A 17,452-nucleotide genomic window follows, 5' to 3' on the forward strand; every position below is an offset into this window, starting at 1 on the left:
TCCTGCCCCCTCTCTCCCTACCTCTTCTCTCCTGACTTCTCAGCTTTTGTCTCTGGTTTGAAAATAGTTCAAACCTGCCCTTCTCAGTTAAATGGAATTAGCTCTCATCTTCACTTGGAATTGTTTATTTATTTTTGACTGAATCAAAAAGCGAAGTCCCCTGTACCCAAGATAAGTTTGTTGTCTTATTGGAAATGTTTTGTTGTTTTAGGCCTGGTATATTGCCGTCCCTGAAAATACGCATGCAGGCACTCAGAGTCAAACACACACATACACACTGAACAGTGATCCGTGAACACTGCAGTTATGGTATGTACAGAAGGACTGCCTCAGAGACAGGAGTTAACCTCTGACTGCTGCTGTTGCCGTGGCTTCCTTATTAGAGCCTTTTGAACAACGGGTCTCCCGGGCGACCAATCTCGATTCGATATAGGGCGATAGTTTTTATATTTTCTGGGTCAAGGTTTGGCTTTCTCAAGAGAGGCTTTATTACTGCCACTTTTAGTGAGTTTGGTACACATCCGGTGGATAGAGAGCCGTTTATTATGTTCAACATAGGAGGGCCAAGCACAGGAAGCAGCTCTTTCAGTAGTTTAGTTGGAATAGGGTCCAGTATGCAGCTTGAAGGTTTAGAGGCCATTACTCTTTTCATGAATGTGTCAAGAGATATAGGATTAAAAAACTTGAATCTCTCCCTTGATACTAGGTCCTGGCAGTGTTGTGCAGACTCAGGACAGCTGAGCTTTGGTAAAAATATGCAGATTTAAAAGAGGAGTCTGTAATTCGCTTTCTAATGATCATGATCTTTTTGTCAAAGAAGTTCATGAATTTATCACTGCTGAAGTGAAAGCCATCCTCTCTTGGGGAATGCTTTTTAGTTAGCTTTGCGATTGTTCTGGAAAAATAGGATGATTGAGCAGCAGTGAGGGCTCATCGATGTTGTCCGGTACTGTCTTTGCAAGCTAGTTGGAAGACTTACAGTTTGGTGGAGCGCCATTTCCGTTCCAATTTTCTGTAAGCTTGCTTCAGGGCTCAGGTATATTCTGTATACCAGGAAGCTAATTTCTTATGAAAAATTAGGGGTCAGACTGCATCTAGGGTATTACTCAAGGTTAAATCTAGTTCCTCAGTTAGGTGGTGAAACAATTTTTGTACTCCGACGTCCTTGGGTAGGTGGAGGGAGTCTGGAAGGGCATCTAGGAATCTTTGGGTTGTCCGGGAATTCATAGCACAGATTTTTATGATCCTTGGTTGGGGTCTAAGCAGATTATTTGTTGTGATTGCAAACGTAATAAATTGGTGGTCCGATAGTCCAGGATTATGTGAAAAAACATTAAGATCCATAATATTTATTCCACAGGACAAAACTAGGTCCAGAGTATGACTGTGGCAGTCAGTAGGTCCGGAGACATGTTGGACAAATCCCACTGAGTCGATGATGGCTCCGAAAGCCTTTTGGAGTGGGTCTGTGGACCCTTCCATGTGAATATTAAAGTCACCAAAAATTTGAATATTATCTGCCACGACTACAAGGTCCGATAGGAATTCAGGGAACTCAGTGAGGAACACTGTATATGGCGCAGGAGGCCTGTAAAGAGTAGCTTTAAAAAGTGATTCAGTAGGCTGCAGAAATTTCATTACTATCGAAGCTCAAAAGATGAAAACGCAGTCATCTTTTGGGGGGAAATTGAAATTTGCTATCGTAAATGTTTGCAACACTTCCGCAGGATGCGTGGGGGATATGGTCACTAGTGTAACCAGGAGGAGAGGCCTCATTTAACACAGTACATTCATCAGGCTTAAGCCATGTTTCAGTCAGGCCAATCACATCAACATTATGATCAGTGATTAGTTCATTGACTGTAACTGCCTTGGAAGTGAGGGATCTAACATTAAATAGCCCTATTTTGAGATGTGAGATATCACAATCTCTTTCAATAATGACAGGAATGGAGGAGGTCTTTATTCCAGTGAGATTGCTAAGGTGAACACCGCCATGTTTAGTTTTGCTCAACCTAGATCGATGCACAGACATGGTCTCAATGGGGATAGCTGAGCTGACTACACTGACTGCGCTAGTGGCAGACCACTAAGCTGGTTGGCTAACAGCATGCTGCCTGGCCTGCACCCTATCTCATTGTGGAGCTAGGGGAGTTAGAGCCCTGTCTATGTTTGTAGATAAGATGAAAGCAACCCTCCAGCTAGGATGGAGTCCGTCACTCCACAGCAGGCCAGGCTTGGTCCTGTTTGTGGGTGAGTCCCAGAAAGAGGGCCCATTATCGACAAATTCTATCTTTTGGGAGGGGCAGAAAACAGTTTTCAACCAGCGATTGAGTTGTGAGACTGCTGTAGAGCTCATCCCTCCCCCTAACTAGGAGGGGGCCAGAGACAACTACTCGATGCTGACACATCTTTCTAGCTGATTTACACACTGAAGCTATGTTGCTCTTGGTGACCTCTGACTGTTTCATTTTGAAATGTGTAATTTAGCAAAGGGTCCACCAAATTTCTCCTATTTGTCTGCGTCTTCAGTCCAGAGTGCATTGTATTGTGCTGTTGCATGGCCGTTGCGAATGTCAGACTCCACTCTGCGAGGCACATCGATCTACAGGTTCAACATGGTGAGATTGTAGACTTCTTAAATTGATAGTGTAGTTTGTTTAGTCGATTTTACAGCTAACTAGCTACTTCACATGCTGATATTGACTTTGGTATTAATATTTCCAGATTGCAAAAATTCTAATAGGTCGTCTAATTTCAGTTTATGTGACAAAACAAGCAAGTATAGTGTAGAGAATCATTGTACCAGCTAAAACTCTGTGAAATATATTTTCCATAACCAAAAATATTGTATTTTCAGTTGTTTTTGAAGCTGGTGTACAAAACCAAAAGTAAAAGATGCAAAAACTAAACTTTAAAATGGGATGCATTGAAATAGTGCACACAGAACAAATCTACCACTTCTTAGACATGATTTCAATGAGAATGACAGATTTATAACTCATATTTCTTTGTGAATTTTATCAGGTCGCCCAAAAAGTTATAATGTATATTGCAGCTATAACACGGTAAATTATAGGAATTAGTGGTTTTGGGTGGATTTTTACTTTAACGAGGCAGCAGGCCTGACTCTGAGCAGGAAACCCAGACATGACAGGGCTTCTCAGGCTCTCTCAGGCTCTGCTCTCCCATTTCAGTCTTGGCAGGCCAGGCATGCTCTGGAGTCTCTCAGGCTCAGAAAAGCCAGAGTCTCACAATTACATTGGAGCTAGATCCCATCACATCTTCAATAAGCTGCTGCACTTCAGCATAGTTTATGCTGACTTATCAATCATTGCTCCTGTCGAGGTTTACAATTTGTATGCCAATTTACAGCTACATATCTATTGTGCCCTGGACTCAGGTGGTGAAAATACCAGAGTTGTGGACCACTGATCCAAATGTCTTGACACTGTATACTTTTTTTCAGACTGTAAAGCTGGTGACAGAGTGATATCATTGTGATTGTTAGGTGAAGTTGATCCTTCAAATGTTAGTTTGAGATTTTCTAGCCCAAATGGCCATGTGCTTTGTTGTTGAAGACAGAGTTTGATTTCAGATTTGGGAGTTTGGATGTCTTTCACAAACCCCAGTCTTGCATCATTGTTTAATAAAAAATAACTAGACTTAGTTTATTCGTTTTACAAGTGGCTGCAATAACAGATAGCCATCCCTGAGATACCTGGAAGAATTGGAATTATTGCTTTTAAGACTTCTGTCTTCTGAACATTGAGGTGTGTGCTTCTTTCCTCTGGCCCAGGGTAGAATCTTTGCTGTTAGCTCCTTTAATCCCTAGCATGACTTTAATTAGCTGTTAGAGTTCTAGATATCCTGAGATGAGGTGAGCAACTGCCTTTCTGAGGTGAGGATGTTGTGTGTTTAGCCCTGCAGCATCCTAAGGCAGATTACGTTTGACTTCACAGTGGCTCAGAGAGTTGGCAATCGAGGTGTATCCGCTGGTGTCGATTTATGCTGCGTCCAGACCTTTCTTTGGTAATTAAACCTCGGGAGGATGTGACAGCTCCTTATGTAAAATTTCCCAGGAGGCTGTGGCTAAACGGCCGCATCAGCGGCCACGCTCTAACTCTGCGGTCAGGTGGGAGAGAGAGGAGCAGTTCACGTTCACACCCCTTGTCTTCACATTCACAAAGACTTGGCTTGGGTTGTCACGCCACATTTAGGCTGTCTGCATTTATGGAAACATTAGTACTTTTTTTGTGTTTTTTTTTGCTGTTTATGGCCCCATATTGATCAACTAATTTCCCTTTCAGTCTCATGTCAGTTCTACTTGTCAATGCTGTCCTCTCTTCTGGCTGATCTTCAAAGTGGTTGAGATATTGATTATTGTGTATTTCCCATTCTCAAAGTTATTCTCAAAGTGTTATTTAAAGCTGCAATAGGCAACTTTTTGGGCGACCCAACCAAATTCACATAGAAATGTGAGTTATAGATCTGTCATTCTCATTGAAAGAAAGTCTATAAAATGGTAGATATGTTCTATGTGTGCTTTATCTATGCTTCCCATTCTTAAGCTTAGTTTTTTTGCGTATTTTACTTTTGGATTGGTACACCAGCTTCAAACAGCGGTTTAGATGGTACAATGATTCTCTACACTATGTTTTCTTGTTTTATCACATCAACTGAAATTAAGCGAACTATTCGAATTTTTGCAACCAGGAAATGGTGATTTTTCTCCATAGGTCACCTTTAAAAGATAGTTTTTCATGTTAGATGATTGTGATTGTAGAATTCAAACCTCCCCTTCTCATCTCTCTCTCCCTCAGGCAGGAATGATCCGTACGGGGAAGGAGGAGTTCTTCATCGAGCCCCTGGTGCGTGGAGGGGGCCTGATGGTAGAGGAGGAGGAGAGAGGAGACGGACGACGTCACATTGTTTATCGCTCCTCTGCCATTAAGAGGCCCCCTGTCAATCAAACAGCAGACTCTCACCCCCGAGGTAAAAGGAACTTCAGATACACCTTTACAGACTCCATATGATTTTCCTGACTGTCAGGAGACATGATAAAATTCCTTCATGAGGTCATCGTCATTTGTGACTTTAGAGTGCTGAATGCAGATAAGCTACTCTTTCAGATTATTGTCCTTCATTTTGAAATGTGAAACAGTTATGAAAGACTTGTCTCCTAGACATTCCATTTGTATCCCTTTTAGGAGATGTTGAAATGGCAGTAAACTTTGCTTTTATTGTGCAGAGAAAACAAATGTATCCCTGTCCATGTCCTCCAAGTTCTCCAAGAACATTATGGATGCTATCTAGAGAAAGTATCTTATTCCACATTTGTTTATTCCGATTTTTTGTTGGTGTTTCCTGATTTCTATAAATCTAATATTTAGTTCACTGTGTACATAACCTGTCATGACTCCACATGTAAATACGCAAACGCGTGCACGCCCTTGTTTGTCAAAGCAAAGGCGACTAAACTCGATTGAACCAAATGTGCAACTTTTCGACTTACCAAAATTGTGACAAAGCATTCTCACTGGATGGGAAATGTACAGTAATAAAGTTCTAAAAGGGATTCACATGTCACTTCAGTTCCAACCATGGAGCTCAGCTTGGAGATATTGGGAGGCTAGACTTGCTTCTCAGTCACTTCAAATTTGTAGTTTCTTTGTCTGAGTAGTTCTACTGTCTACTCTATAAGACGATACAAAAGGCAGATGTATTCCGGTTTAATTGTTATACACAAATTCTCATAACACAAATGCACACATCCTCTCACAATGTATAGAAACGTAAAGAACACCAATACACACACGTACAGTACAAACAAAATTGTATGAACTTCTAAAGGGGGAACTGGTGGAGATACAGGAGAACACCCTCACGATGGACTTTGGTGATGTCAGCTGGAATGTGTGGATCGGATTTAAAGCTCAGATGTAGTCTCACAAATTCATCAGAGGCGTTTTGGTCGCAGCCAACTCCTATGTGGAAGGGCTGAGTGCTGATGGGATATTAGCCTACAGTAAACTTAAGTCTTCCAGTGGAGGAGAGCATGGTTGACCTAGAGCAGACTCTAGATGGACCTTGTAGCTCAAGAGAATGATAAGGACATTGAGTAAAAATAAACATTAAGGGCACTATTCAATCAGATCAGCTTTAGCCGACATCTGCATATCGGTTATTTTGGCAGTGTCAGAAGTGGAACTGCGTTTGAACTGTCAAATAATTATACCTAAAGCGGACATTGCCATTGGCTGCACGGGGTCACATTAACAGAAATCCCATGCAGCCTTATTTACAAGTTGGAACAGTGGAATATGAGATTGAATCTACGCCTCCATTAGGATGATAGAAACCCTCATTATTTAGTTGAATGATTTTTAAATTTGAGCATAATTATTTCTATATAGCCTGCACTTCCTCATTCAGAACTTCCAACACAAGAGGGGCGTGCTTCGTGACAATGATCGCAAGAACAGATGCTCACCAATTTGACAGCTTCAAAGCAGTTCCACCTCCGACACCACCAAAGCATCACATAAGGGTGTCTGCTATCGCAGGTTAATGCTTATTGCATTTAGGCCTAAAAGTTTGTTCCTAATAAAAATAAATGAAAGGAAACAGGCAAATTTTATTTGAAGTGTTACATTTTGCGACATAACTATCTTGAGGAGCCATTGTCCAAGGATTTTTACAATTAGATTGTGTTTCTCATTTTGTGGGAAGCCTTCCCTTTTACATCATGCGCATGGATTTCACTAACTAATCAATTATTATTTTCCATCACCTCAAATGTATGTAATCTATTTTCAGGCAGACTGAAACATTTGTAAACATCATTTCATAATCACTCACAAAAACAATGACAACATTTCTCAGTATTCAATCAGATCTGAGGAAGAGGTCCTGTTTAAGGCAGAGGGATTCACCTTTGACTTTCCATATAGCAGTGGTCCTTCCATAGACTATCTCTGAATTGGTTATCATTGCGTATCTCTGCATACCATTACTCTGTAGACTGCTGAGGTGATCCAAGCCGTCTAACTTGAGTGCATTGTCTGACATCTGACATTGTCTGGCGTCACTCCTACAGTTGAAGTCGGAAGTTTACATACACTTAGGTTGGAGTCATTAAAACTCATTTTTCAACCACTCCACAAATTTCTTGTTAACAAACTATAGTTTTGGCAAGTTGGTTAGGACATCTACTTTGCGCATGACACAAGTAATTTTTAACAATTGTTTACAGACAGATTATTTAACTTATAATTCACTGTATCACAATTCCAGTGGGTCAGAAGTTTACATACACTAAGTTGACTGTGCCTTTAAACAGCTTGGAAAATTCCATGTTTTTAGAAGCTTCTGATAGGCTAATTGACATAATTTGAGTCAATTGGAGATGTACCTGTGGCTGCATTTCAAGGCCTACCTTCAAACTCAGTGCCTCTTTGCTTGACATCATGGGAAATTCTAAAGAAATCAGCCAAGACCTCCACAAGTCTGCTTCATCCTTGCGGGCAATTTCCAAATGCCTGAAGGTACCACATTTATCTGTACAGGTGCACGGTGTTTCCACTGACACATTGGTGCGGCTGGCTTCCGGGTTGGATGTGCGCTGTGTTAAGAAGCAGTGCAGCTTGGTTGGGTTGTGTATCGGAGGACGCATGACTTTCAACCTTAGTTGTAGCGATGAGACAAGATAGTAGCTACTAAACAATTGGATACCATGAAATTGGGGAGAAAAAGAGGTAAAGAAAATAAAAGAAAAAATTAATTAATAAATAAAAAACACCATGGTACCACACAGCCGTCATACCGCTCAGAAAGGAGACGAGTTCTGTTTCCTAGAGATGAACGTACTTTGGTGCGAAAAGTGCAAATCAATCCCAGAACAACAGCAAAGGACCTTGTGAAAATGCTGGAGGAAACAGGTACAAAAGTATCTATAGCCAGAGTAACATAGCCTGAAAGGCCGCTCAGCAAGGAAGAAGCCACTGCTCCACACCCGCCATAAAAAAGCCAGACATAATGTTATGTTTGGAGGAAAAAGGGGGAGGCTTGCAAGCCAAAGAACACCATCCCAACTGTGAAGCATGGGGGTGGCAGCATCATGTTGTGGGGGTGCTTTGCTGCAAGAGGGACTGGTGCACTTCACAAATTAGATGGCTTCATGAGGAGGGAAAATTATGTGGATATATTGAAGCAACATCTCAAGACATCCGTCAGGAAGTTAAAGCTTGGTCGCAAATGGGTCTTCCAAATGGACAATGACCCCAAGCATGATTACAAAGTCAAGGTATTGGAGTGGCCATCACAAAGCCCTGACCTCAATCCCATATAAAATGTGTGGCCAGAACTGAAAAAGCATTTGCGAGCAAGGAGGCCTACAAGCCTGACTCAGTTACACCAGCTCTGTCAGGAGGAATAAGCCAAAATTCACCCGACTTATTGTGGGAAGCTTGTGGAAGGCTACCTGAAACGTTTGACCCAAGTTATCCAAATTAAAGGCAATGCTACCGAATACTAATTGAGTGTATGTAAACTTCTGACCCACTGGGAATGTGATGAAAGTAAATAAAGTAAATAAATAATTCTCTCTACTATTATTCTGACATTTCACATTCTTTAAAATAATGTGATGATCCTAACTGACCTAAAACAGGGAATTTTTCCTCAGATTAAATGTCAAGAATTGTGAAAAACTGAGTTTGAACGTATTTGGCTAAGGTATATGTAAACTTCCGACTTCAACTGTATCTGATACAAGACAATGACTTGAGTTAGCTCATTCATGGCAAGAGTAGGTGAACTATTTCTGAGGATTTGGTCATGTTATCCTGTAATAGCCATGCAGCAGTGAGTGATATTGAATGGGTCAAAGAAGTGCTGCTGTATATCCTGGTCACCCTTAATACCCTGTTACCCTATAAACACATAGTCATGCCTAATACTAGAGGTGGCTGAAACCTTGCATTACTTCTACGCACTGTGTGTGTAGCTAAGAGTGCACATGTGTACTTGTGTTTGTACGTGTGCCAATGTGTATGTGCATGCTTGACGTCCCTGGTTCTCTCTGTCTGTACAAAGTGCTGTGCTGTCTTAAATGTTCTGACTACATCTTGTTTATTCATTTGGGTTTTGTATACTGCGTCACATAACAGATTTCCTTTATTTCACTGCAGCATACATTTTTTTATTTGGCTGTGATGTCAGTGTTCCAATCTCATCTGAGTGGAGGTGTTATCCCCTGAATGTGGAGCTAGGCTGGGTGTGATGCGGCGGATCAGTTGAGTGACAGAGGGGGGACCTTGGGTAACCCAGGGAAGGTTTAGGATTCTAAACACATCTGGATGGGATTTGGCTGCAGGCAGCAATGGAAAGGGGAAGGAAAGTGTGACCTCAGACGGATGCTGTGTTTTAAGATCCGCTCAGGTAGAACAACATCAAGAATCACTTCATCTTGCGAAGACATGTGATCTTGATACGCTTTTCCCTTGCACCCGAATCCTTTCTCTTCACATTCAGATTGAAAGCAGCTGAGCCAGCATACCTCATGAGACCACCCTCATCCAGGGTGACTTTTGTGGTGGGTGTACTATTTAGATTTTGCATTGTCACTGAAATGTTCCCAGAGGCCCCTAAGGCTAAGTACCTGCCTCAAGTGCACAACCTCACAGTCCCACCTGGGGTTACAGCTAACAGCATTAGAACTGCACCAGCCACCATGATATTTATACTTGAAGTATAGACTCTTGTCCCGTATGACTCAGTTGGTAGAGCATGGCACTTGCAATGCTAGGGTTGTGGGTACAATTCCCACAAGGGACCAGTATGAACAAATCTACAAATTTATGCACTGCACTTACAAATCACGAGGGATAAGAGCGTCTGCTAAATGACTTAAATGAAGTAGCCTAGACACTCCAATAAAAAACACCTGTGGTTGATTCCTTTCTGTTCAACCATTTTATCATTTGAAAGCGCTATCACTTTCTCATCAGTGTGTAATATGAGGGGTCCTTGAGGATTGCTACTGGTAAGCCCAGTATTAAAGCTCACCAGCATCGACACACAGTATCTATCAACACTAATGAGGAATCAATGTCCACAGTCAGTATAGAAACCCAAAGCACGTGACCCACCCGCCCCTGTATCAATCTATTTATAGTCATTGGCAGAGAACATTGTTGTTCTTCGAAGGCTTTACCCTTGAAATATGATGACTTTGTTTTTTAGCTCAGGGTGCCTGTGTTGGAACGTGCTGAGTTATGTTTTGATGGGCTGGAATGAAAACGGGGCTCGGGTGTGAGCTGAAGGTAACCTGAGCAATGGGTGGTTTCGTCCCCTGTTCCCATGCTTCACTTCCCAAGCTGCTTGGATTGCCAGGTTTGCTCCATCTATTCCAATGCTTCGATCAAGAGTTCACCTGCAAAAGAGTCCATGAAGACAGAACTCATGCCATTGTTTTACGGTAGGAAAGCCAGGAAGTGCGTACACAAAGACACAATGCTTTAAGATGCATTATTGTAATATTGAGGAGCAATGATATCATTTTAAAGAGAAATATGAAATTAATTTTTAGCGTGGAATGTATAACCTTTTTCTTCACCCTTAATATTATCTTTCATATTTTATAAATCTAGATACATTCTCTACATATGTTTGGCCAGAGATTTTAAAATGATTTAAAAATGATTACAGTGATCTAATGTGTCTCCTCCAGTTTCCCTATTAGAAGTTCTCCCATGTATTCATGTGATTAACTGCCTATAGCATAAGAGGTCTTGTTGGTGGCCAGGCAGCAGTATGGCTGTTCCAGCTCTCTGTCCTCTAACCACCCTGTCTTTCTATGAATCAGCCATGAATCTGCTCCTGTAATGAACCTGAGGAGATTGTTTATTGAGAAGAACAAATGTTGTACTAAACAACCAAAGATTTCAAGACTAAAGGCTGGTTTATACTACGTCTATACAGCTTGTCATAATGAAAAAGTAGCTATAAACACAAAAACGACAGGCTCCATGACATCAGCAGCCTGGTGGTCCACAATAGCATGACTGGTGTATTTAAAAAAATAATAAACTAATCTGTTAAAAAATATATTTAGTATATGTCAATCTAGCGAACCAGGCAACTAAAAGCAACTTTCTAAATAATGTTTTGGTTCGTTTCTAACTTGTTAGCTAACTAGTTAAAGTTAAGTTAGCTGGCTAGCCAGTTCAAATAATGACCACATCATATAGCTGGCAATGTCTTAACTTAAGCTAATTTGTATTCATTATTACAGGAAAATAAACTCACAACAAGATCGTTATTTTCAAGTTAATGGCGAGCTAATTACAGAAAATAGCTTACGGATGTGAGTGAGACAAAATAAAAGCATTCTACCAGATAATTTTAGAACAGGGGAAACTGTCTTGTTGGCCTAATGTTACATCCTAATTTGACTTTGGTGAAGGTCATGTTGTTCTTCACATTACCGTCTCTAGTAAACAAAAGCTATATCAAATCAAATCTAAGTTTGTCAAATGAACAGGATACAGAAGGTGTAAACAGTACAGTGAAATGGTTACTTGCATAGTGTAGTCTTTTGTTTAGACATGAAGCTAGCTAGCTACACAATGAACTATAAATCCAACTGCTAACGGTACTACCCTGCATAAATCTACAGGTAGCTAAAGCTAACCACCAACTAGGTGTAATGTTAGCTAACTAGCTAACATTAGGCTATAACTATCAATGAAAACAATAGTATTAATACAAAGATTATATTCGTAACATTAGCTAGCGGACCAGCCTTTAACTTTCAATGAAAACAACTTTCTGACAGAATTAGAAACGTTTAATAAGTGAAAATGTAGCTAGCTAGACTCTCTTGCTCGTATACATGGATGAACGCTTCTCCCTCTCTGCCATGGATGCCATGGTTGCCCTTAGTTTGAAGATGTATTCCGAAGACGGGTGTTTTATACAACAGCCTTCTGTGTTCTCTTTTCGACTCCCTCCACATTTGCAATCAAACGCCTCAATTTTCTCCATCTGCTTAGCTATCATTCTCTGCTTCCACCGGGCATTCCACTGATTTCAAAACTCGGTCCTCTTCGTGATATCTTTAAAAAAAAACTGCGATACAAAGAATTACCGAAACATACTTTATGTTATAGACAGAAGCGTAATACATGACAGACCAATCCAAACTCATCTCTCGGCATGTCCATTATCGGCATGTCCCATCCATTATCTCAGCCAATCTTGGCTAGCGGTAGCGGGAAGGTTCCTGGCTTTTTCTGTGGCTAAACCAACTAGGTTCATAATTTAACAACTGTATTAATTTTTACAGATGGCATACAAGTTTGTTATTAAGGCACATGAAAATTCATATGTTCCAGAATGTTTACGTTCAAATGCCTCTCCTGTGAGGTAGTAACACATGACATATGACTAGTTTCCTATGCACTACTGTTCAAAGGTTTGGGGTCACTTAGAAATGTCCTTGTTTTGAAAGAAAATCACCTTTTTTGTCCATAAAAATAACATGCAATTGATAAGAAATACAGTGTAGACATTGTTAATGTTGTAAATGACTATTGTAGCTGGAAATAGCAGATTTTTTATAGGCGTACAGCGGCCCGTTATCAGCAACCATCACCTCCTGTGTTCCAATTGACACGTTGTGTTAGCTAATCCAAGTTTATCATTTAAAAGGCTAAATGATCAGTGGAAAACCATTTTGCAATTATGTTAGCACAGCTGAAAACTGTTGTGGTGATTAAATAAGCAATACAACTGGCCTTCTTTAGACTAGTGGAGTATCTGGAGCATCAGCATTTGTGGGTCCAATTACAGTCTCCAAATGGCCAGAAACAAATAACTTTTTTTTGAAACTCGTCAGTCTATTCTTGTTCTGAGAAATGAAGGCTATTCCATGCTAGCAATTGCCAAGAAACTGAAGATCTCGTACAACGCTGGGATGTGCTTTTAAATGGATAGCAGTTGATGCAATGACTGAAAGTCTATGAGAACAGCTAGCATGTCATTGTGCTAACACTATTATGAAGATATACAGTGCATTCGGAAAGTATTCAGACTCTTTTACCTTTTCCACATTTTGTTACGTTACAGCCTTATTTTAAAATGGATTAAATAAAAATGTTTCCTCATCATTCTATACACAATAGCCCATAATGACAAAGTGAAAACTCCTCAGTAAAAGGCACATGACAGCCCGCTTGGAGTTTGCCAAAAGGCATCTAAAGGCTCTCAGACCATGAGAAACAAAAGTCTCTGGTCTGATTTAACCAAGATTGAATTCCTCTCTGCAGATCCTCTCAAGATCTTGGATGGTTGGATGCTGCACAGCTATTTTCAAGTCTCTAGAGAGATGTTGTATCGGGTTCAAGTCCGGGCTCTGGCTTGGCCACTCAAGGACATTCAGAGACTTGTCCTGAAGCCACTCCTGTGTTGTCTTGGCTGTGTGCTTAGGGTCTTTGTCCTGTTGGAAGGTGAACCTTTGCTTTTCATTTCACCAATGGATAGAGAGAAGTTATTCTCAGGAGCAAACCCAAGATTTTGCCATTTTTTTCAAACCTGTTCTCTGGCAGGGTGGAGATGTGTGTGTAAACAGTCGAGAGGATTATATTTTTTAACAAGCTGTCAGATCAACCTATCTTACCACAAGACTTTGAAATGGCATAGAAAAGGTTATGCACTGTGAATCAGCTCATGAGTTTAAATTCAAATTGAATTGGCCACACCCCACAGGATGTAGAATTTGAGTTTGACTGACAGGAAGTAGAATTCTATTCAGTACAATTCAAAGAAATTCCACTCAGTCATATGCTGCATGCATTCACATGCTATTGTAATTATCTGACATTCCTAGTTACGACTGGGATGTTTCACTTGAACGAGTTGCAAAGTTGTGACGTTTCACCCTTGACCTTGTACCTTTTCAAACAAAAGATGACAACAAATCCGTTTTGGACAACTACAACCTTATCAATATGGAGAATGTAGCTAGTTTGACCATATAGGCAAATTAGCTAACTTTATTAAGCTAGCTAAAATCTTATTGGATGAAAAAATAGTTTCTGACTTCAAAAGCACTTGAACACAATCATGTTGGATTTATGACTTCCCACTTTCCAGTTTCCCATTTCCCACGAGCATATGAAGCCAACAATAGAACATGAGAGTTTCATTGAATCTGATAGGTCACACTTTCAGATATGAAAGAATACATCACTTTTCGCAGGAAACAATGTTCATATACTGTACTCTTTTAATCATAGTGCTTAGAATAGCCTATTATATTTCCACCAACGGTTGAATTTGTTTGGCTTCTTTTTGAAGGCCTACGGGTCAAAGTGAGGGTTAAACTAATGCATTCTGGGAAATTTAGAATTTTCCCACACTAAAGAACATTTTTGTGATTAATGAAATATAATAACTTAGCAACGCAGTCGACTGCATTTATTTTCAGCAAACTTAATGTGTGAATATTTGTATGAACATAACAAGATTCAACAACTGAGACATAAACTGAACAAGTTTCACAGACATGTGACTACTAGAAATTGAATAATGTGTTCCTGAACAAAAAGGGGGTCCAAATCAAAGTAACAGTCAGTATCTAGTGTGGCCACCAGCTGCATTAAGTACTGCAGTGCATCTCCTCCTCATGGACTGCACCAGATTTGCCAGTTCTTGCTGTGAGATGTTACCCCACTCTTTCACCAAGGCACCTGCAAGATCCCAAACATTTCTGGGGGGAATGGCCCTAGCACTCACCCTCCGATCCAACAGGTCCCAGACGTGCTCAATGGGATTGAGATCCGAGCTCTTCGCTGACCATGGCAGAACACTGACATTCCTGTATTGCAGGAAATCACGCACAGAACGAGCAGTATGGCTGGTGGCATTGTCATGCTGGAGGGTCATGTCAGGATGAGCCTGCAGCAAGGGTACCACATGAGGGAGGAGGATGTCTTCCCTGTAACGCACAGTGTTGAGATTGTCTCCCTGTAGCGCTGTCTTAGGCGTCTCACAGTACGGACATTGCAATTTATTGCCCTGGCCATATCTGCAGTCCTCATGCCTCCTTGCAGCATGCCTAAGGCACGTTCACGCAGATGAGCAGGGACCCTGGGCATCTTTCTTTTGGTCTTTTTCAGAGTCAGTAGGAAAGCCTCTGTAGTGTCCTGAATTTTCATAACTGTGACCCTAATTGACTACGATCTGTAAGCTGTCAGTGTCTTAACGACCGTTCCACAGGTGCATGTTCATGAATTGTTTATGGTTCAGTGAACAAGCATGGGAAACCGTGTTTACACCCTTTACAATGAAGCTCTGTGAAGTTATTTGGATTTTTAGGAATTATCTTTGAAAGGCAGGGTCCTGGAAAATGGGACGTTTTTTGTCGTTGTTGCTGAGTTTATACAACGACATGTTTGATGTTTTACATACAACATGTATATTTGTATAAAACACACCTTCATGTAATATAGAAGAGGCATTTCAATTTCATTGAATTCTCAATTCAATTCTGAATTTAGTCCAACCCTGCTGTGAACTAGACACATTTGATTTGTCTGTATGTTCCCAAACTGGCTATTGACTAATATAGAACATTAAATGGTAAAAACACATTTTTACCACCATGACCATGCTGGATTACTTCCAAGGATACAGCATCATGTAACGAGTGCACTGAGAGTCAGGAAGCAAGTTCAGGGAGTGTTTTAATAAATACAATGACCACGAAACACAAACAACGCACCGACATGAAAACAGAGTCAATAACACCTGAGGTGAGAACCAAGGGGAGTGACAGATATAGGGAAGATAATGAAGGAGGTGATGGAGTCCAGGCGAGGGTCAATCAGCAGCCTGATGATCTAGATGCCGGAGAGGGAGTATACGTGACACACAAAAACATTTTTGGAGAAGAATACTATTTGAGTCAACACTTTGTTTAAAGTTTTTTTTTGTTGGCTAATATCATCCAGCTTAAATAATATTTCTGTACAATGCCGTTAGCTACTGTGACTCCTCTCTAAGGCCTTCTTCCACACATACTGTGTCCGTCTGTCTGTGTTGTTCAGGGTCAGTTATAGGTGATCTGATGAACCTGCAGGCCCTGTCCAGAGGAGTGCAGCAGCAGCATCACAACCGGATCTGGAACAGGACCAGGCAGGCTCGAGCCCGTCGCCAGGCCAACGAGGAACATGAGCTCTTCAACATCGAGGTCCTACTCGGGGTGGACTCCTCTGTGGTCCACTTCCATGGCAGAGAGCACATCCAGAAGTACCTCCTCACCCTCATGAACATAGTTAGTGCCATATACTACACTACGCTACACTCTTTTTTTCTTCTTTTTAGATATTCTTTTTTTTTACGCAGCGCTACACGACACTAGACTAAACCTTTTTCACATATGCAACCATTTCCACCTCTGAGGTGATTTCTACCACAAAACTCTGTAACCTGTTCTATGTGTTCTATGTGCTTTCAATGTGTTTTCACCTTTTTAATTTCTGCCTCTTCCGCACACCCATCTCCCCTGTTTGAGACCTTGCAGAATTGTTCATTTGATTCTAATGATTTTCTGGCATTCTGGCTACAATTAGTCAGCTACCTGGCCAGTGAAATATAATCCAGCTCGTGCCCTCCGGTGGGTCAGGACAGGGGCCAGTGCTAATGAGGGTCCTGCTGCCAGGGTTATTAACACAGGGTTAGGGATGGGGTGGGGGGCAGGGGCATGGGGTAGGACAAGGAAGATATATATATATATATGAGAGAGAGAGAGAGGGAGGAATTAAACAGGGGACGGTAGATACGTATAAGGATAAGGGCAAAAGAGTGTGTGTGTGTGAGGAATGGTGAGAGAAGGGTGCGTTGCGTTGGGAGTCGCTATTTCACTTGAATGATCCAGTAGGGTACTGTTCACTGTACCAGCGGGCGTTCCTTCACTATTTCATTTGTTAGAATGATCCAGTAGAGTACTGTTCACTGTACCAGCGGGCCTTCCTTCACTATTTCATTTGTTAGAATGATCCAGTAGGGTACTGTTCACTGTACCAGCGGGCCTTCCTTCACTATTTCATTTGTTAGAATGATCCAGTAGGGTACTGTTCACTGTACCAGCGGGCCTTCGTTCACTATGTCATTTGTTAGAATGATCCAGTAGGGTACTGTTCACTGTACCAGTGGGCCTTCCTTCACTATTTCATTTGTTAGAATGATCCAGTAGGGTACTGTTCACTGTACCAGCGGGCCTTCCTTCACTATTTCATTTGTTAGAATGATCCAGTAGAGTACTGTTCACTTTGCATGAATTTGAAAGCTTCATGACGGCTCATTTTCTAGAAATATAAGAAAAACAAGATCAAACGCATTACCCAGAAACACACTGTGGCACAGTCCTGTTATTCCTCAGTAAGGG

At 41.1% G+C, this 17,452-nt stretch overlaps 1 protein-coding gene across 1 annotated transcript in view; it reads left to right on the top strand.

Moving 5' to 3' along the window:
• LOC112229028 (A disintegrin and metalloproteinase with thrombospondin motifs 2-like) overlaps positions 1-17,452 on the top strand; it is a 53,082-nt gene that overhangs the window by 17,604 nt on the left and 18,026 nt on the right. The window contains exons 3-4 of the mRNA XM_042309656.1: positions 4,824-4,995; positions 16,113-16,339. Coding sequence (XP_042165590.1) covers positions 4,824-4,995; positions 16,113-16,339 — 399 coding nt within the window. The remainder of the gene's footprint in view (positions 1-4,823; positions 4,996-16,112; positions 16,340-17,452) is intronic.

The sequence above is a fragment of the Oncorhynchus tshawytscha genome, linkage group LG30 (genome assembly GCF_018296145.1).
Source record: "Oncorhynchus tshawytscha isolate Ot180627B linkage group LG30, Otsh_v2.0, whole genome shotgun sequence".
Lineage (NCBI taxonomy): Eukaryota > Metazoa > Chordata > Actinopteri > Salmoniformes > Salmonidae > Oncorhynchus > Oncorhynchus tshawytscha.